The sequence below is a fragment of the Nycticebus coucang genome, chromosome 5, assembly GCF_027406575.1.
Source record: "Nycticebus coucang isolate mNycCou1 chromosome 5, mNycCou1.pri, whole genome shotgun sequence".
NCBI lineage: Eukaryota > Metazoa > Chordata > Mammalia > Primates > Lorisidae > Nycticebus > Nycticebus coucang.
Window position 1 is genome coordinate 123,319,266 of NC_069784.1, and position 21,715 is coordinate 123,340,980.

General features: G+C 33.5%; 1 protein-coding gene across 2 annotated transcripts in view; it reads left to right on the plus strand.

Annotated features, from left to right (window-relative positions):
- The window catches only part of STXBP5 (syntaxin binding protein 5), a 140,649-nt gene that overhangs the window by 112,814 nt on the left and 6,120 nt on the right, over positions 1-21,715 (plus strand). For both annotated transcript variants that reach the window (XM_053591523.1, XM_053591524.1), the window contains 6 exons: positions 2,871-2,921; positions 9,041-9,280; positions 12,301-12,670; positions 12,939-13,104; positions 15,172-15,283; positions 21,183-21,403. In XM_053591523.1, the coding sequence (XP_053447498.1) occupies positions 2,871-2,921; positions 9,041-9,280; positions 12,301-12,670; positions 12,939-13,104; positions 15,172-15,283; positions 21,183-21,403 (1,160 nt within the window). The remainder of the gene's footprint in view (positions 1-2,870; positions 2,922-9,040; positions 9,281-12,300; positions 12,671-12,938; positions 13,105-15,171; positions 15,284-21,182; positions 21,404-21,715) is intronic.

Here is a 21,715-nt window from a genome sequence, read left to right on the forward strand (position 1 = left end):
ATAAAATAATAAAACTTAACCTTTCTAATGTTGTAATTTCGAGTTTTGTATTCAAAAAACATTGCTTAAAATTATATCCAAATATAATTAAGTAGTATAGATTAACTGTCTGTCATTTGAACACTATGGTTAAGTTGTTGGCCAGGTTGTGGACATCCAAGTGCCAAATGTCTCAGGAGGAATTAATTAATAGACTACGTAATTAAAATTTTTGTGACATTTACCATAAAATTATTGTACTCAAAAACTCTTCTTAATCATTTTCTGTGTGGGTTTTAACCTCAATAAAGTGTTGAAATTGATGAACTGAAGAATTTTTTGAAAGCTGATTAGTTATATTCAGTATTTTTACAATGTTAAAGAAGTTGAATATAGTGCTAGAAAAAAATTTTATGAGATTAACTTAAATCTTTAAGAATATTTGATGTCAAATGAAGTTATTCCTAATAGAAATCCTAAGGAAGATCAAAAACATGCACTGATACAATTCAGAAAGAAATTTTGTGCTAGTAAAATTTTTGGCAGAATCTGAAAGCTTCAGATATACTTTAATTGATAAAATACTTAACATATTTTAAGTGATTAACTTAAAGATAAAAGATAAACTTGTTCCTTACCTTGTAAGTTACTCAGGTTATTTCTCTTCTTTGTTATGTTTAGCTATACATTGAATTTAGTTTCAATGAAATGAAATGAACTTGAAAGTTTGAGCTATAGTATTGCGTGCCATTCCATAGTTTCTGTCCTAAAGTTTCTTTCATGTTCTTGTTTTAGTTACTTAGAATATTGCTGTAGAATTAGAGTGAAGGGACAGGGACATTAGGTTATTGAAATTATAGTAATAGCTCATCTGTATGGTGTTTTACAGTTTATTAAAAATCATATTCTCATTTTATTACATGTATTAATACTAACATTTATTAAATCATGCTGTGTGCCAGGCATTATTATGCTCAGTTCTTTGCTTCCATCATCTTTCATAATCCTCACAGCTCTCCATCCTCATTTTACACATGAGGAAATGTGAAGTGCAGACAGGCACAGATTGGCCTGAGGTTAGACACCTTATTATTGGGTGCAGGAGATTTGAAACTAGGTCTTATCTGATTTCAAACCCAGTCCTAAGCACTAGACTTTATGCTTCCACATTTTTACAAGTTAGATATTGAAGCTTCTTTAAGAAATGTTTTTTGTGACTTAACTGTATATAATACTGGGATTTATGGATTTATCTTGTTTACTACCCAGAAGTTGCTTATAGTCTTAGTGTGGTCCACAGACCAGCAACATCTGAGTCAATAAGGAGCATCTTAAAAGCATCTCTCTGAAGTCTTAGTCCAGGAATACTGAATCAGAATGTGCATTTTAACAGCTCCAGTTGACTGGTATGGCAGTCAAGTTTGAAAAGCACAAGTCCCAGGGACTCGGATAACTTACCAAATCAAATTAGAGAAGAGGGACTAGAGAGGAGGGTTCACCGCATCTGATTCTCTGAGTACCTTTAGAGGGTGCTAGATGGATTCTTCTTCAGATACTATGTGCATTGTATAGATAATTATCAGGCTATGTAGATTATACATACGATTTCTGATGAAAAGCCTCTGAATTATTTCTAAGTATTTAATACTGCATTTTTTAGACCTATTTTGAGGGTATTAAGAGTATTGACTGTCAAACATAATACCAACCTTGTATGTGAGACCACGAACCACAGATTTTATCTGTTTTAGTTTTGTATTACATTTTATCTATTAATTGAAATTTAAGTCAGTGAAAATGGGATGACTGATTCATAAACTTGACCAGTATTGTTAGTTCAAAGATACTGATTAGCTTAATGAAACTTGGAGGTGAAAACTTGATGTCCCTCCCCACCCTACCCTCATCTCTTTCCAGTCTGCTTAATGCCTCTTTTCCTAACATTAGATTTGTCATTTTTTTAGATGTGGAAGTTATGTACTATGACTGGATTTCACTTTGTTTACATGGCGCCCTTATGGACTAGCAGGGTCTGTGCTTTAAATATCTCCTAACAGCCCAAAGTTTTAACCCATGTATCCATTCATGTATTAACAAGTGCTTTTTAAATTTTTACATAGGAAGCACTATTCTGTTAGCATGCACTAAAACTAACATAATAGCTATAGCCAAACAACCCCTAACTTTAAATCACTTGCTAGATAACTGATTTTAAGGATGGAAAGTGAATTCCAGTAATTTTACACATTGGCTTTTTTGTTTTTCTAATACTACATAAAAATACCTATAGTTTATATTTTACGTACACACTATAATTTGGATTACACATGATTTAAGGGTTTTTTCCACTGTCGTGTAAATGGAAGTGTTATAACAACTAATAGTTGAGTCTGATATCTTTAGGATGTAATCAGATACTTTAATTGCATATAGGTTTGTCCTATAATCTACAAATTGCCTTTAAGAATAATAAGCCCAGTATCTGTAAAGATGATGAGCTAGAAAGATTTTATGGCACTGACCCAAACTTAGTTTTATGTTTCTACTGTTCTTACCTACGACACCTTTCTTCTGAGCATGACCTTTTTCCTCTTAGAAAAGACTAGCCCTTTCCCGTGAGGCTAAGCAGTAATTACAAGTTAAAATTTAAAAAGCTTTCTTGAAGTGAGAGCTTCAAGTACAAAAAGATATTAATTACATCAAGTAAGTACAAACTTCTAAAAAGTTGAAAGTAAGGTTTACTTTTCACCTCTTATATTATTACTTACATTTAATTACCCTAGATCAAGATTTAGCAATGAAAGTATTCACTTCTATCTTGAAAATCAGTTGATGTTAATAAGTGTGAATTAATATTCTTCAGATTTTTAAAAATGCGTTTTATTTTTCAGCAAAGATGTCAAGGAAGTTAAGCTTGCCTACTGACCTAAAGCCTGACTTAGGTAAGTAAATTAAATAGACATTCAAAGTAACTAAATTCCCTATAATGGAAGACAAGAAAATCAGAAGATTTAAGTTACTGTAAGTTAGATTTCCATAAAGTTTAAAATGACTAAGATGTTTAAACATTAAACATCTTTTGGAATACCTCTTATCTATAAATCATAAAATAATCATAATACAAATTCAAGCAAACCAAAATAACGTGTTTTCTCAGCCCTTGATACTTTATTTCTTAACAGAATTCAGTTTAAAATTAAGTTTGTGCAGCTTTGGACTTTTATTAAAAGTGGTTATAGCCCATTTAACCATCTAAAAGCCTATTTTGAATTTTATTCATTAAATTATTGTATACTAATGTTAGATTGTAAAATATTAATTACTAGTTTTATATATTACAGTGAATCTCTCAAGGATCGTCATCACTGACTTTAGGTGATAATAATTTGGGGACCTTCTTCTATAGCAGAGGTTCTCAACCTTCCTAATGCCACAATGTATTTTCATCATTAAAAAGGGGTCATGACCCACAGGTTGAGAACTGCTGTTCTATAGAAATGTCTGTGCAGCTTATTTACTAGGAAAGCAGGGTGAATGTGTTTACTGATTCATTTTGCTCTACATCCAGCTCAAACACAGCTCCTGAGTAGGAATAAATGACATACCAATAAAGATTAAAAAATAAGTCTTTATATAATATATAAAATAACATATAAAACAGGATATTTTCTTAAACTCATCAGTATTTTATTTCAGAAATTTCTATCACCTTTAACTGAATAAGAAGCTTAACTGTTCAATAATGATTTTACCCACGCCTGTCTTAGGGATAATTAGGTTTTGTCCCTGCATTTTTGCCCCACTCCTCTTACCTTCCCAATATTTATTCTTCAGATTTCTTGACTTCTTATGCACAGTACAAACTTAGGTGTTGGTCTTAAACATACTAATTTTAGCATTTTCAAATCATAGTCTGCCTTTGGTATTTTAATGCCCTAAGCTAACAGTTCTCAGCCTGTGGGTCACAACCAATGAAAATACATCCTGCATATCAGATATTTACGTTACGGTTCATAACCGTAGCAAAATTACAGTTATGAAATAGCAATGAAAGTAATTTTATAGTTGGGGGTCACCACAACATGAGGAACTGTATTAAAGGGTCGCGCGGCATTAGGAAGGTTGAGAGCCATTGCTCTAAGCCAACTACAATTTGATTAATGTATGCATTGCTTAAATAATTTCTACTTTTTGATAGCAGTTCTTGGCTGCTCTGTTATACACTGTTTGGACAGGCTATGGGGGGAAACCCCAACTATATTGATAGTTTCAAACTGCCAGATGTTGCTAAAGAACCTAAGGTTGTTGGACTATCCTGCAGCTCTGGATGCTTCCATGAATAGAATTCATTTTTGCTTCTGGGAAATTGTGTGCCACTGCACTTTTACTATAGCTTCACTCTCCTGGATCCCATGACCCACCTCAAGAACCATGGAGGATATTGTTATACTTCTGAAGTCACTTTTCAAATGTTACCCAAAGGATGCAAAAATCAATCTATTATTTAAACCTTGGTGTGAATTAGTTTCTTATCCTAATTTTTATGCTGAGCAAATTCATCTTTTGGCTTCACGTTTTGATTTGATTATACAGAGTTTTGTTGTGTAGGGCTGTGTGGGGAGGGGGAGAGAAGTGTGCAAATAGAATGTTCTAGATACCCGGAGATAGCATGAAAGCAGTAATTTTATAACATGATTGATTTTATCAGTCGAGCTGGATAGAGGCATTAATGACAAGTTTATTAGAGTTTAGATTTGCCAGAAAGATCACATATCCAAGTACTTTTTTGGCATCTAAGGACTGAACTTTAATGCTCAGTTAATATCCATAACCTTCTAACTCTACGATAACTGTGTACTGGTGGTATCGCTGTCCCAAGTGGCCTAACAGGAAGTTTTAGACTTGAACATGAACATAAATCCTGACTCTACTGTTGACTAGCTTGCTCATTAAGGCAAGCCGCTTAACCTCTCTGAGCCTCTGTTATTTAATTGTAGTCGTAAAACTTTTCAAAATAGTTATGTGGATTTGGTGACATGATAAATGTAAAGTATCTTGATGTCCTTGGTAGGCCTTGTTTGGTGACAGCTATTTTCATTTCTGCTCGTATTACTAGAACTACACAAATTAAACATTTTATTCCATTTTTTTTTTTAGCTTGACAAATCTCTAAAAATCAATTCTTAAGAGGCTCACAATGCCTACCTTAATAGCAGTAAGGGGAAGGTGTAATTCATGAATTGTTAAACTCTTTTTCAAACTGTTCTAAGCAGATAATAAAATAAACAACCTATCTATTATCAGTTTTGAACTTGATTCTTATTCAGTCCATTTTTCCATATCCATCAGGCCTTAGGAGTATCTTTGGTAATCTAATATTTATAGATAAGTCATATAGTAAAAATCCAGTTACAGTTTGTGGATTTTATATAGTTAAAATAGCCTATTTTAGTAAAAGATTGTTCATTTGGTCTGTGAATTAACGTTTACAATATAGGTGTTTGTAAATTACCTATTTTAATTTAGTAGTTATCAGTAAGAGTTTTTCCACAGGTTAGTTTACATTGAAATTTATATTATCAGCCAGGTGCAATGGCCCATGACTATATATATAGTGTCAGCAATCTGGGAGGCTAAGGCAAAAGGATTGCTTGAGGCCAGGAATTTGAGACCAGCCTGGGCAACATAGTGACACCTTAATCCCACAAAAAAAATTTTTTAAATTATTGAGGCATGGTGGCATGAACTATAGTCCCAACTATTGGGGAGGCTGAGGTAGGAGGGTTACTTGAATTCAGGAGGTCAAGGGTGCAGTTACAGTGAGCTATGATTGTGCCACTGCACTCCAGCATGAGTGACAGAGCAAGACCCTGTCTCAAAAAATAGTGATGATAATAAAAAGAAATTTATATTGTTAAATTTTCTTGTATCATTGTTTTCTATTGTTATCACTAGGTTGCTACTGAAATATAATGTCCATTTACCTTGCATGTGTATGCTTTATGTAGCAAATTGTATTTATTTGTCATTTGGAAAGAAATGTAAAATTTTGGTTATCTTACTAACATAACATTGGAATCCATAAAGAGTTAATAAGTATTTATAATCAATATCATACTACAAACTGATCCAGTAATGAAGTATTGATTATGGAAAGTTGTTTCATTTGCAGTTAGTTCTTTTCTACTATGTGGTAATCTGTAATAGGAAATGTAATCTAAGGCAAAAGAAAGAGTTTTTAGGAAGTACAAGTGGCAATGACCCGTGCCTTGGCATGACTAATAATTTTATTATTTTCAGAGGTTAGGTATAATCAAAATTATGTTGCATAAATGAGGTCAATTAGATTTATGAACTCATTCTAGAGAAATTGCTACATACCTCATTGCTGAATATCACTACAGTCAACTTCAGAGTATTGCCCTTGGGAATCTATGCACCAACACCAGTGCCTAGTCAACTCTTCAAATCAATTTTGGAACTCTTTTTTGGAAAGGCCATCAGAGCTGTTATCAAACAAGGTCTGACAAGTTTGCAAACTCATCCTAGGAAAAATACTACATACCTCGCTGCTGAATATCACACTCATCACCTTCTAAGTACTTCCCTTGGCTATCTGGTGACTGTCATGATACTCACCAAGGAAGTATGTAACACTTTTTCTAGGATCAGTTCGTGAACTTAATCATCTAACGTTTTAGTTATTATTTGGGAGGAATATCTTTAATCTGTAAATATTTGATTCTAAAAAGCTTTTGGAGGTTATAATAAGGATTTGGTTGTACATTTCTATTTAATAAATACAACTTAGGAAACTAACATGTTTTTCAATGTTTTTAATGACATGAAGAGTCATTTCTTTCACAGTAGCATTGAATAGTCATTTATTAGCTGCGAACAGCAGAAGCTATTAGGAATTTTAATGTATTCTAATGGTGTAGCAGAAACAGGTAGATATTCTTATGTATAGGTCTTTAACAAGTTTTTATTGAATAACTTTTACATACAACTGTGCTAAATTTTTGCAGGGTATCAAAATGACAATATCCTTGCATTCCAGATGCTTGCAGAGGGCTTGCTTGGCTTTCAAGTGGGCTATGAAACAAGTTAGAAATTACTATGAACAAATATAGTATAAGTTCCATCATATACTTACGCAAAGTATGAACAAATATAGTATAAGTGCCACCATATACTCACACAAAGCTTTCGTGACTCAAATGGGAGGGGAATAAGCAGAAACTTTAGGAAGATGACAATACCTGAGACAGAAAATGAGTATAATCCTGACAGGCAGAGAACGGGTTGATGAAGGGGCACCAATCAGAAAATCACAAACAAAAGCCTAAACGTAGGTAAGCAGATTATATTTGGAAACAATTGAACGGCTCCTTTATTTCCCACAAGGAAATGAAGCAGGCAGCACTGGAAGTTGGGACCAGGAGGGGAGGTTAAACGTATTTTGTGAAGTCTTAAAAACTTGAGTAACATTATGAACGTGATGAAATAAATAGATAAAGAGGAGCCAGTATGGATTTTTTTTAAATCACAGTGGCAGAATCAAAACCATACCTCATAAAATTTACAGTGAGAGACTAACAGTGGGAGATCAGTGGGGAATCGTCCAAGTTAAATGACGGTAGGAGCCTGAAGTTAGGATGCTGGAAGTAGATTGGCAACTGAGAGAAGGAAACAAAACATTATAGTAAAATACCAGGGGCGGCGTTGCACCACGTGTAGAGAAACCAGAAGCGTGGGTTCAAGATGGTGGCTCATCCTAAATGTCCCCTGCAGGAACAAGGGTGTCATAAATCGTGCCATTAGAGAAATTCAGTGCTTTGGGAAATGGTTATGTTACGATTTTGCATAGTGAGATACAAAATAACAGAAAAAATAAGTCTAATAAGCATTTCAGAGAAAAAAGAACTGGCCACGAAGAAGGAAGTTGAAGGTGAGAGAAGGTTTATTAGTATAATTCCAAAATATCTCTGTCATTACTGACAAAGCTGGAGAAAGGGATTACATCTGGTGACAAAGAGGAGCCAGATAGCATAGCAGTTATATATTTTGATGAAAATACCTTGGATTGAATGTTGATCATAGTAAAATTGGCATTGAAGAAAAATGGAACCTAAATTTTTCTTAATTGAATCTGCCCCATTTTTCCTATGGGCAGATTTTGGAAAAAAATAAAAGATCCATCATATAGTAAATTTGAGGGTAGAATCAGAGTACTTCTAAAATGTATTTTTTAAATGTGGAAAATTGAAAAGGTCCACACTTGTCTAGCTCCACCTAATTAGTAATTGTATTACCAAAGGAAGGAAGAGCACCTTAAGAAAGAAGGTGATAAGGGCTAAGATTTAAAAAGCTGTCTGATTACTAAGGGTCACACATTAAAAAATTAATTGGGATACACCTAACTCAGTTCTGACGAGTGTGGATTTGAGCATTTGCATTTTGTTCCTAAGCAAAAAGGAAAATTTCTTAGCATAAAAATAAATAGTTGCTCTTTTCAATTACAGTTGACTGTTAAGCAGTGGGGGGATTGAGGATGTTTACCCTCCTAAAATCCACATAGAACTTTGAATCTTCCAAAGCCTAATTAATAACAACCTACTGTTGACTGGAAGCCTTGCAGATAACGTAACAGTCTGTTAACACATACTTTATATGATATATGTATTATACACTGTATTCTTGCAGTAAAGTAAGCTAGAGAAAAGAAAATGTTATTAAGAAAATTACAAGAAAGAAAACCCAGTGTTCACTATTCGTTAAGTGGAAGTGGCTAGCACAAAGGTCCTCCCTGTCATCTTCACATTGAGTTGGCTGAGAAGAAGACAGGAGGGTTGGTCGGTTGGTCTTGCTGTCTCGGGTGGCAGAGGCAGAGGAAAATCCATATACAAGCGAACCCCTGTTGTTTAAGGATCAACTAAAAGAAAATTAGAATTAAGTACGCTGTAGATTTTGTCTTTTTGCAGACTATTAGACCAAATTTATACCCCCAAAATGATATTTTATAATTTGAGCAATCTTGCAAAATTTTAAACCGTTTCAGATGTAAAAGATAATTCCTTCAGCCGATCACGAAGTTCCAGTGTAACCAGCATTGACAAAGAATCACGAGAAGCGATCTCTGCTCTTCATTTCTGTGAGACTTTTACTCGAAAGGCGGACTTATCCCCTTCCCCTTGTCTGTGGGTTGGAACGACTCTAGGAACAGTGCTTGTCATTGCACTGAACCTTCCCCCAGCAGGAGAACAAAGACTTCTCCAGCCAGTAATTGTGTCTCCAAGTGGTACGTATGTTCTGCCCTGGTGCTACACTTAAGTTATATTACAGGTATAATTTATGAAACTGTGATTTCATAGAAGCCTTTGCTTTTTGTTTTTGACTTAATCTTAGAATTCTAAAATGTGAAGTATGTGGAGATAGTGACAGACTTATGCTTTAAATGAAGGAATATGTAAGACAAGATTTCAGAATATTGTTTGTTTATACAGCCATTCAGATGTTACCTTTTTTTATACTATGGGATCATGTGTAAAGTAATTACTTCCTAAAAATGAAAGAAAATTACTTTAACAATTAGTTCCTGATACCTCAAAATATTATGTTCCACGAGCAAAAGGATGGTACAAATTTAGAAGAAAAGCAGAAAAATACATTTTTAAACATTCTACATTGGATTTCTTTTCATCTGTAAGTGTGAAATCTGAGATTATTTTTATTCTTTGAAGTATTAGGATCAGGTAATAATAGCAAACATATTTTTTAATTTGTAGTCTCATATATTAAAAAGATTGGATTTTATCAAATGTTGTAGCATCAGGTCTTGAATTAACTGAGAATTCTGGTTTCGGTTACGACTCATTTGTGCTCATCTAGATGGAAACAGTCATGATTTTGCTCATTAATGTATCTCTGATTTACATGGTGGACTTTTACAATTCTTTGAGTTTATAATTAAAATGTAATTATCATTTTAAGTTTATTTATGAGCTCTCTTCACATTAAGTAGACAGTTTGATTTACTAATTCAGCTCAATAACAACTTGAGTATATTCTGCACACTTGGTTGTTAAAGAAAACCATGTTATTTATTGACAGTATTCTTACAAACCTCCCTTCTTAGTAACCGTCAAATATGTGTAGAGAAATACAAAAACTAGAAAGATGAAAATCAAAATGTCAACAGGAATTATCATTGGTTGGTAAGATTTGGGGTAATTTTTCCTTTCTTTTTCTAAATTCTGTTTCTAAATTTTCTACAACTAGAAAATGCCAGTTTGTATCAGGAAAACATTTGTTTCCAGTAAATAAAATAAATAAAAAGGATGGAGAGGGATTAAATACAGATTATTCACTACTAACTACAGCATTTTTTATATACTATCTAGCTTACAATCAAATCAAATCAGCTATAATTCTTTGATATAAAGATAATTTCCGGAGGTAAGAAGGAACCTTCTAGTTTCTTCTCAATGATAGGATATTTGAGGTTATTTTTAATAAGATGGTTATTTAAAAATATGTCAATGACACATCACATTATCTGTAGTGGAACTATGAGAAAAGAGGTATTTTTTAAGCAGATTAGCTTCTATGCTTAAGAATTTAAATAGTCTACTTTTTCCACTATTTTCTATTTTAAAACAATTCCCACTATTCTACTGAGAAACATGCTAAAATCCAGTCAGCTACACGATAAGCATATATTTAAATGTTATTTTGGGCCAGTTTTTAAAAATCCACAGACTAGAACTATGTAAGTGCTATGAACAGTTCTCAAATTAGCATGGATTAATCAGCTAACCTTATCAAAACTTTAAAGGCAGAAAGACTCTTGAGTAGACTAGAATAAAAAATAAAGCGATCATGAAAGAAAAGTTAGCTTTAGAACATTTTTTGAGGTAGTGATTAAAACTGTGAGATTGTAACTACCATTTGTTTTTTATTTTTCTACCAAACTGCTTAAGGTAGTCAATTATCTACTTGCCAAATAAAAGACACTTTTTTAATGAAAGTAACATAAAAGTGTCTCATTTATGCTGGGAAAAATATGTAGTGTTTGGGGCGTACCTATAGAAAAACTATTCATTGCTTATCTGAAATTCGAATTCAACTTTACGTTCTTCATTTTATCTGGCAACTCTACAATAGGCAAACCATTAAAATGGGAAGAAAAAAGAAAAGGATATTTTTCTTCTTAGAAAATTTCTGAGAAAACATCAGGAACTCTTCTTAGAAATAAAGGATAATAATTTATGGAAAAATGATTATAAGCTATAAAACTTCATGTAAATTTAAATAACAAAATGTGAAAAAATCTTTAAGAAGTAGAATGCTAAATCAGTTCTCTACCCGCCCTTTCACTGTATTAATTTTATCACTTAGTTTACTTAGAAATGAGCATAAAGCCTATTTGTACATTCCCAAGCATGTGGGAGAAAAAGGGTACCATTAATTAAAGCAAGTCAAGAAATGTAATCCATAAATTAAGACTGCAAACTGACCAAAATAAAACCTTGAATAGATCTGACATTTACTGGTAAATAACTTAAAAGGAAGTTATGATTTTAGAGGTAATGATTAGAAACTCGTAGACTTTTTTTTCTTATTGGCCCTTTGCATCAGTAGTATTAGAAAAGGAATGCAAGTCACATATTTAAATTTTCAAGGAGCCACATTAAAAGAAGTAAAAGATAGGTGAAATTAATGTTAATAACATTGTACTTACCATGTTGTATCCTAAATATTATCATTATAGCATGTGGTGGTTATTTTTAAATTATTAGCATACTTTACATTTAATTTGGGGAGTATTAAACTTGGAATGGTGTATGTGTGAACCCTCTTAGAGTACACTGCAGTTGTCCACTCCCTGGGACAGGGCACGTTTCCAGTGCTCTGCAGCCACTTGTGTCTGGGAGACTACTGGCTGCTTGCCACAGATGCCGTCCGCCTACTCTTAGACTTGTTGGGCGTGCCCTTGCTGGGGATGAGAGGAGATAGTTCCAGATCCCCCAGCATGTTTGTTTATTCATCTGAGGGTCAGATACATGTTTGCAGAATTCTCCCAATTAAATAAATTGTGAGTGATCATTAGTGGCATTAATTTGTAGGGTTATGTAATGATGATTTCTTTTTCCAGGCTCGTAAATACCTGGAGTTTGAATCCTGTCAGTGAGCTGGTGTACAATGTCAGCTGATGATGCATTCAGTGTATTTTTGAGTGTCTATTATATATGTCATAGTTGGGATAAACATATTTACTCTGGGGATTAAAAAAGTTATTTACTAGACTTCTGTTTTTAGGTACTATATTGAGGTTAAAAGGTGCAATCTTGAGAATGGCATTTCTGGATACCATGGGCTGCTTAATGCCACCTGCATATGAACCCTGGAGGGAACACAATGTTCCTGAAGAAAAAGATGAAAAGGAAAAATTGAAAAAACGGCGCCCTGTCTCAGTATCCCCCTCCTCTTCTCAGGAAATCAGTGAAAATCAGTATGCAGTGATATGTTCTGAAAAGCAAGCGAAAGTCATCTCACTGCCAACCCAGAACTGTGCTTATAAGCAGAACATTACCGAGACCTCATTTGTGCTTCGTGGCGATATCGTAGCGTTGAATAACAGCATCTGCCTTGCCTGTTTCTGTGCCAATGGGCACATTATGGCTTTCAGGTAAGGGATTTTTTTTTTTTTTAAACACAGATACAGCATTTCTTCTTTCCCGAATTCTGTTGCAGAATTATATTGAAAGAAATACTTTTTTGTTTATAGTCTTATTCACTGAGAATTTATTTTTATTCAGTTAATAGTGAACAAGTATATGAGAAATAAATTCTTTATCTCCCACTCGAATATATAAACAAAATCATAAGATTTGTAAAGTCTCTGCCTTTTTTAGCTCAAGACTAAAACCTACTTCATTAATTATTTTTTTCTTAAGTTTGCCAAGTTTAAGGCCTCTATTGGATGTGTACTACCTGCCCCTTACCAACATGAGGATAGCCAGAACATTCTGCTTCACCAACAATGGACAAGCATTATATCTGGTTTCACCTACAGAAATCCAAAGACTTACTTACAGTCAAGAAACCTGTGAAAATCTTCAGGTAAATATCAGAAATATTGATGTAATTTCTTCAGAGGTGAACTATTCTTTCAGGGCCCTTATACTGTCCACCCCTTATTCTCATGGAAGTATACACATGCGCCCACATGGAAAATCTAAAACCTTTTAATTAGATTTTCGGAGCACATGCTTTGAGAGTCCCGTAATGAAAATACCTTCCACAGATTTTTGTTTTAAGAACAGTTTCATCTTATTGCTCCGTGTTTGTCTTTCCAATGACAGCAAAGAGAGATGTAATGTTTCATTCATTTTGTGCTCTCCACGTAGAATGAACACCTACACACACACACACAAATTCTTTTCAAACAAGTATGTTGTGTTATGTTATATATATATATATGTTGTATATGTTAATTCTCATAGATATTATATTTACAATGAAATTTACACATGTAAGAAAAAAATATTTGGTCATTTTTTTTCTCCAAATGTTTTTGTTAATCTATTTTTGTGTATCTCAAAACTTTATGGCTTGGCATCTGTGGCTCAAGCGGCTAAGGCACCAGCCACATACACCTGAGCTGGTGGGTTTGAATCCAGCCCAGGCCCACCAAACAACAATGACAGCTGCAATCAAAAAATAGCCAGGCATTGTGGCGGGCACCTGTAGTCCCAGCTACTTGGGAGGCAGAGGCAGGAGAATCACTTTAGCCCAAGAGTTGGAGGTTGCTGTGAGCTGTGATGCCACGGCACTCTACCCAGCCTGAGGCTGTCTCAGGGGGAAAAAAAAAAAAACTTTTATAATGACTCATATATTAATTTAATAGATACAGTTTAAATTACAGTGAAATATAGTTGTAAAGTTTTGGAAATATGCCTGAAATTACCTTTGTCAGGGAGTCTAATATAAATAACAATATAATAATAGGTATCCACATATTCTATGGTGGGTTTTAACAAGTTTGATTTCTTAACTTTAGGAAGTTTTTCATTGTAGGTTTATTCTACTTCATAGAAATCCAGAGAAAAGACAATAAAAATGTAAGGGCTTCAAGTGTTACAAATAAAACTATGTTCTGTGTTACTAATAATTACCTCCTTCCATTTACAATCTGCTTAAAGAGATGGAATTAATATGGCTATGTCTAAGGATAGAAATCTTTGGACATCCTTTAACAACTTTCTTAGCCCAGCCCTAAGGAAGAAAGCCTGAAAAATACACACTTGCACTCTAGTATTGTAATACCAGAGTACAGCAGAACTCCGCACATGGCGCCAGTAGTGTACCCACTCTTACATGATGACTTTCGCTCTTTAATGGGCAGGAGTGCAACCCCAAAGCCGCAGTGCATCTTTAATTCACTTTGACAGCTTCCCAAAGCCACCTTGTAAATAATGTTGTTACCATCCTTGTCTTCAGAAACTCTTCCTGCCTCTTGACGTATTGTCAGCAGAATCAGTAACACATCAGCAATCTTCTCTCCTGACTGACTTTCACTAAGGAATATTGACAATAATTTCAGAAAAATCTTGTCAGTATAGAAGGCTTCCCATCTTCCTGCCAAATGTCTGAAATTCCAGGTGTATGTTGGCATACTTCTTTTCCTAGCGTATGTTTATGAAAAAATAAGTTAATATGTCTAAATTACTGATTTTGTAATCAGTATAAACTAAAGTTTATAATTCCAGAACTGTATATCATCATTAGCACTCTAGATTTTTAAACTTGCTAGTAGATAATTTTCTTCTAATGTAAGACCAAGTTATTAATTCAATAATAAATTCTTAATAATTAGAGTTATGTTAAACTTTGTCTTAAAAATTAGACTCTCCTTAAAGTAGAAATAGCATCATTGCCTATAAAGCAAAGAAAGTAATCTAGCAAAAGAGCAGGTAGCCAGTCGGTCGCAATGAATTTAGTCTTAGAAACTCTTTATTTGAATAAGTGTGGATGTTCTATATCTGATCATTTGAAATGTGCTCAATAATTGTGACTCTCAACAGGTAATGTTATAAGCTTCAGTTAAAGAGTTTACAGTTATCATTTTGGGAATTATCTTTAGTTTCCCTGACATTTTAACAATTACAATTTGTTTTGATTTTAAAGGAAATGCTGGGTGAGCTCTTCACTCCTGTAGAAACACCTGAAGCACCAAACAGGGGATTCTTTAAAGGCTTATTTGGAGGTGGTGCACAATCTCTCGATAGGGAAGAACTGTGTAAGTTGGTTTATTTAATTTGGGTAATATATCTATAAAACAGAAACATTCAAGCCATATACATTTTTCTTACATATGTAAGTAATTAACATATTCATGTTTTAACAAAATACATAAAATTATTTTCTGTCAGGGAAATACTTTACTCAGGAAACCAAAATCAGAATAACCTTAGGTGGCTCAAAAGTAATATTCACAACTTCAAATGAATAATTTAGAAAGTACTTTCTTTATTTTGATTAATGGGATGTTCATTATTATTTCAGCACTATGATTGCCATCGCCTTTAATTGATAAACTTTGAAAAAGCCTTTACTTAAACATTTAATCTATCTTAGAAAACCTCTAAAATTATTCCATTAATTATTCAAAACTAGAAGAATATTTGAAATAGCAAAATCTGGTTCAGTTGCTACTTTCCACGTAATTGACACAAATCAATGAAACTGTTGATTGAACTAATGAATCACTGAATGCTGGACCTTTTTCCAAATGGGTGTTTCTTTTGCTCCTTGAAATTGTTTCTTTTTTCTTTTTTGCTGAAATATTTTAAAAATTTTGTTTCATGTTTGTTTAACTAATTAGAAAAACTATAATGTTAAATAGTAGTAAGTAGCAGTGCGATGCAATTTCATTCTAAAAACTTAACCCTGATGAATTTTTACATAGTTTTAACCTGCTTTAAAAAAAATGAAGACTGTTCTTCAGGTCATTGGGGACTGGTGATTTGGAATAACATCCAGAATCAGCAAAAAGGGCTCCAAGGATGGGGACCCTGAAATAGCTTCTCCACTTTGCAAGGACCCCTAGGCTATCACTTTACAGTAAGGGTCAAATAAACCAGCCTGAAGACATACACAGAATTAAGCCCAGCTGCACATTATCTGAGTGACCCAGAAAAACCTTCAGTGTTTATTAATATTTTGCCAGACTGCTGGAGTACCCAGCTCCTGCATAGGAGCAAATTATAAAAGTATATTGAAGAAGCTAACATGTTCCAACTCCTGAAATTATTTCTACCAAAAAAATCATGCGTACAATTATAGATAACGAAGAACGCTAGTAATCAACATCGTGATCAATAAGACAGAAAAAGTAGAAGCAGAATCTCAAGAACTTCAAATTTAAAATTTTCAAGCACAGACTATAAAACATTTATATCCTGTTCAGGTGGGTAAGTACCAGGCCCAAACATTTAGTCAGGTGACTGGCAGCTATAAAAGTCAAAACAGCGGTCATGAAAAAACTAAAGTGAAATTCTAGAACTGAAATTAAAAACTCAATGGATGGGCTTAACTACAAAATAGACACAGTTAAAAAAGAAGTTGCAGTGTCTGAACATATGTTTAGACCTTCTCCAAAAGGAATTAGGAAGAAATCAATATGTAAAAAAGCATTTCAGAAAAATTTTCAGAATTTATGTGCAATACAGATTGACAAATTTATGAAGCCTAATGAATTCCAAGGATAATTTTTTAAATTCTCAATTAGATGTGTCATATGAAAATATAGTATACCAAAGAAAAAAATCTTTGAGCCTACAGTCTGATGATACAAGACTTCTCAACTGCCAAAGATGGAAGGAAGATCTGTAGATTGACAGAAGGGATATTTAATCTACTCTTCTTTACACAAAATGAAATGCTTTGAGAATCAGACGTTTTAGGCAAATGAATAAATAAGCCTTGCCACCACACTAAAGGGAATTCTAAAGGGTGAACTTCAGGTAGAAAGAATATAATCCTTGAAGGAATGTCAGAAATACAGGAAACAATGATTTGGAAAGAAAGTAATATGGTAAATGTCATCAATATAATCTTTATAAAGTATAAAACAAAGGCTTGTGATATGTGTAGACATACATACATAACACAAAGAAAGCATATCCCCTAAAATGGCATAAAATTGAGCAGGTTAGAAGAATAAATATATTTCAATGTGAGGAGAGATTCTTGCATTTTTTTGAGAAATTTGTAAATAAAAAGTGTCCATTAGCCTTAATAAGGATGCATATTCAAATTTCTAGAATAACCTCTAAAACCTAGAAAAGGCTCAGTGCCTGTAGCTCAGCAGCTATGGCACCAGCCACATACACTGGAACTGGCAGGTTTGAACCCAGCCCAGGCCTGCCGAACAACAATGAGAACTAGAACCAAAAAACATCCAGGTGGTGTGGTGGGCGCCTACAGTCCCAGCTACTTGAGAGGCTGAGGCAAGAGAATCACTTAAACCCAATAGTGTGAGGTTGCTGTGAGCTGTAATGCCAGGGCACTCTACTGAGCGTGACATAGTAAGACTCTGTCTCTAAAAATAAATAAATAAAAAAAATAAAAAATAAAACCTAGAAAAACCTAATACCTGAATAGCGGGTATATCAAAGAAAGCAAAAAAGAAGAGGCAGAACACAAAACAGGTGGGTTAAATAAAAGTACCTAAAGGATGTAGCTCTAATTTAAATATAAAAAATGGTAGTAAATGCAAGTAGAATAAAAATTCCAGTTAAAAGACAAAGATTGTTAGACTGAATTTAAAAACAAAAGAGGGTACATTGACTATAGGAGACACTTTAAACATGAGGATACACAATGTTTGAAATTTTGGAAGATGGAAAAGCATGAACACAACCAATTCAGCTGGTACAACTGTATTAATAATATCAGAGAAATTAGATACTAAGGCGTCATTTCAATGCACCTAATATTTTGAGTTCAAAAATACGAGAAGCCAAACATTGACTATTTTCCAATATTGAGAACTTATAAATACACCCATTGATTGATAAAACAAGTAGATAAAAATTCAGTTAGTTAAGGGTATAGAAGACACAAACAGTACCTGAGTGAGCACAAACCTAGCAAGTAGATATGGAACGTTACATAATACAACTACCTTCAAACACAGAATATTCAAAACATATGTCTTCTTTCTTTTTTTTTTTTTTTTTTTTTTTTGCAGTTTTGACCTGGGACCGGGCTTGAACCTACCACCCCCAGTATATGGGACCGGTGCCCTATTCCTTCAGCCACAGGTGCTGCCCAACATGTGTTTTATTTCTAGGGAAACTATAGATGCATACTGAATTATTTTGGAGTAAAATATTGTTACATCTATGATGAATTTTAAATATTTCAAAAACTATATAGGCACTCAAGTGGCAGGAAGATGTCATCTATTATCAAAATTAAATAATAAGTATATAGGTGTTTACTGTACAGTTATTTTTACTTTTCTATAGTTTTGAAATCCACATTATAAGAAGTTGATTTAAGTTGACTTAATTTTTGTCATTAAAAAATGTTAATTAATTTCAAAGAGTTAAAATCAGTTCAGACTATATGATAGGATTACGGTGCAGTTATGCTTGTAATCAATAACAATGATAATTTTAAATCCCCATATTTGAATACAAAAAGTACACATTTGAATAATCCCTTGTGTCAAGAATTTATAACCGTTACTATGAATCTAAAATAATACTTAAGAGTGAAATTTATCTAAATATTTAATCAGTATTAGAAAAAGAAACATGAAAATGAACATTTGTCTCAAAAAATTAGAAATATAGCAAAATAAACCAAAGAAAGTAGAAAAAAGATTAAGGTATTATAAAATAGTAAATATATACATAATAGAAAATATTAGCAAAGCTGCTTTAGTTCAGACTACATTGACAAAGTAGTACAGACTGGGAGGATTATATAGCAGAAACTGACTTTTCACAGTTCTAGAGGTCAGAAGTCTGAGATCAGAGTGCCAGCAGAGATGAATTTTTGTTCTGGGCCCCATTTTTGGTTTACAGACAATCTTGCTGTGTTCTCACATGGGGGAAAGTAAGCGTGGGCCTTTTCATAGGGGCTCAGTCCTCACAAGCCAATTAACTCCCAAAGACCCCCACCTCCAAAATCAACTGAGGATTAGACTTTAACATAAGAATGAGGGGTACAAACATTCACTCGTAACAAAAGCCACAGACTTTCTTTTAAAGTCTAATAAAACTGATAAATCTCTGGTAAAACCAACATATAAAAAGGAAGGCACAGGAGCACCCTACTAGGAATGAAAAAAGGGGGCATCGCTAAAGTTACTGCTATTATTTTTTTAAAAAGATAATGTAACTTATAACTTTACAGTACATTTTTTGAAAATTTTGATGAAATAAATACCTAGAAAAAATGTAACTCATTAAGATGGATAAAAAGAGAAATAAAAAATCTGAATAACTATTAGATATCAAAGCTAATAATTACTAGATATTAAACTTCTCCATAAAATGAACTCCTGGTACAAAGCAGGATTCATCACTAGAATGTTATCTCAAATATTTAAAGAAAAACATAATTCGATTCCCATACAAATTCTTTTAGAAAATAGAAGAAAAAAGGTATATTCAGCAACTCATTTTGTGAGTTGGTACACAGCCTTGGTACCAAAAACCAAAATGGTATGAGTAAGGAAAAATTAAAGGCAAATGTCAATTATAAATGTAGATACAAAATTCAAAATAAAATTAATATATCAAATCCAAAATTATGTAATAAAAATAATATACCAAGACCAAGTTTAGTTATGCCAGCAATTCAGAGTTTATTTATCATTAAAAGAAACACATTAATAGATTTAGAAGAAAAATCATGTAGCCATATAAACAAATGCAAGAAAAGTGTTAAAATTGAATATCCATTTCTAATACAGACTCCTAGAAAGTAAATTGATAAGTGATAGTTAAAAAACATAATACAGTGTTTTAGCTACCAAAGCCCTACAGCAAATATCCCACTTAATGTAGGAATAATGAAAGATACCACAAAATTACACTTTGATGTCAGGAATGAGGCATGCATTCAACGTTGTTTTGAAGTCCCTGGAGAGTGTGAAAAGGGAAGAAAAAAATAAAATGTACAATAGCAGGGAAAGGAAAACAAAACAATCATTTGCAAATGATCCATACTATGACATATTTGGAAAACCCAAAAGAATCTGTAACTAAATTGTTGGAAATAAGTTTGGCAAACTTAATGGATGTAATCCATATACAAAAGTAAAATTCAGTTTATTTGTATTATATTAACAGCAAAAATGAAATTTCAAAAATTACTATTTGTATTAGTTCTCTCTTGGCTGCTTTATCAAATTACCACCACCAGCTTATTGGCTTAAGACAACCCACCTTTATAGATGGGGTTCTATAGATTAGAAGTCAACACAGGCCTTACTCTTGTTGGCAGGGCTTTGTTCCTTGTTGGAGGCTCCAGAGCACAATCCATTTCCTGATCTTTTTTGGCTACTAGATGTCATCCACATTCCTTGGCTTGTGGTCTCTTTGTCAGTACTCAAAGCCAACAAAGTTGCATTGCTCTGTTTTTCTGAAGCTATATTTCTCTCTGCCCACAGCCACAAAAAGCTCCTTAGAGCTTTTAAGGACCCTTGTGATTAGATGAGGCTCATGTAGATAATGCTGGATGATCTTCATCTCTCAGGCCTTAATCACATTTGCAGAGTCCATGTTCCTATGTAAGGCAACAGTCACAGATTCCGGGGGCTAAAAGGTGGCCGTATTTGGGGAGAGAGTGACATTAATTCTGCCTACCACTAATAGTATGTAAAAAATTAAGTATCTAGAAACAAATATTAACAGAAAATGTTCAGGACCTCCATGGGGAAATAGAAAATTATAAAACTTTGTTGAGAAAAGTTAGAAGACATAAATAAATGAAGGGATTTTTAGTGTTCATGGAGTGGAAGATTCAATAAAAGTTCTCTTTTTATAGTAAAATATGTATCAATTACATTGTCATTCAGTTTTAAAATATTGTATTTTAATGCTATCATGTAGTAGGATTCTAAGAAATTAATAAAATTTTCCTTTTTGGAGTTACTCTCATTTATCTAATCTGTTCAGTTGGAGAATCGTCCTCAGGAAAGGCCTCAAGGAGTCTTGCACAGCACATCCCTGGCCCTGGTGGTATTGAAGGTGTGAAAGGGGCAGCATCTGGAGTCGTCGGTGAATTAGCACGAGCCAGGCTGGCACTAGATGAAAGAGGTCAGAAACTTGGTGACCTGGAAGAAAGAACAGCAGCTATGTTATCAAGTGCAGAGTCATTTTCTAAACATGCTCATGAGGTATGTCTATCAAACAGATATCCCTAAGGAAAGCAAGTGCGAAAGTGACTGTATTTTTATAGCTATTGTATTTTTACATGTGTGAATTTTCATTATCTTTTGTACAATTTCAAATTCCTGAGTTTTGCCACCAGAGGGAACCATTGTAAGAATAGGTCCGAATAGCTTTTGAAATCTCTTACTGAAGATTATAAATTTTGAAGTTCTTAATGGTTATGGTCTTTTTTCCTCTAACTAGAACTGTTCTTAATGCTTTCAATAAGTTTATTTGAAGTAAGCAATCTAGTTTTTTTTTTTAGAGACAGAGTCTCA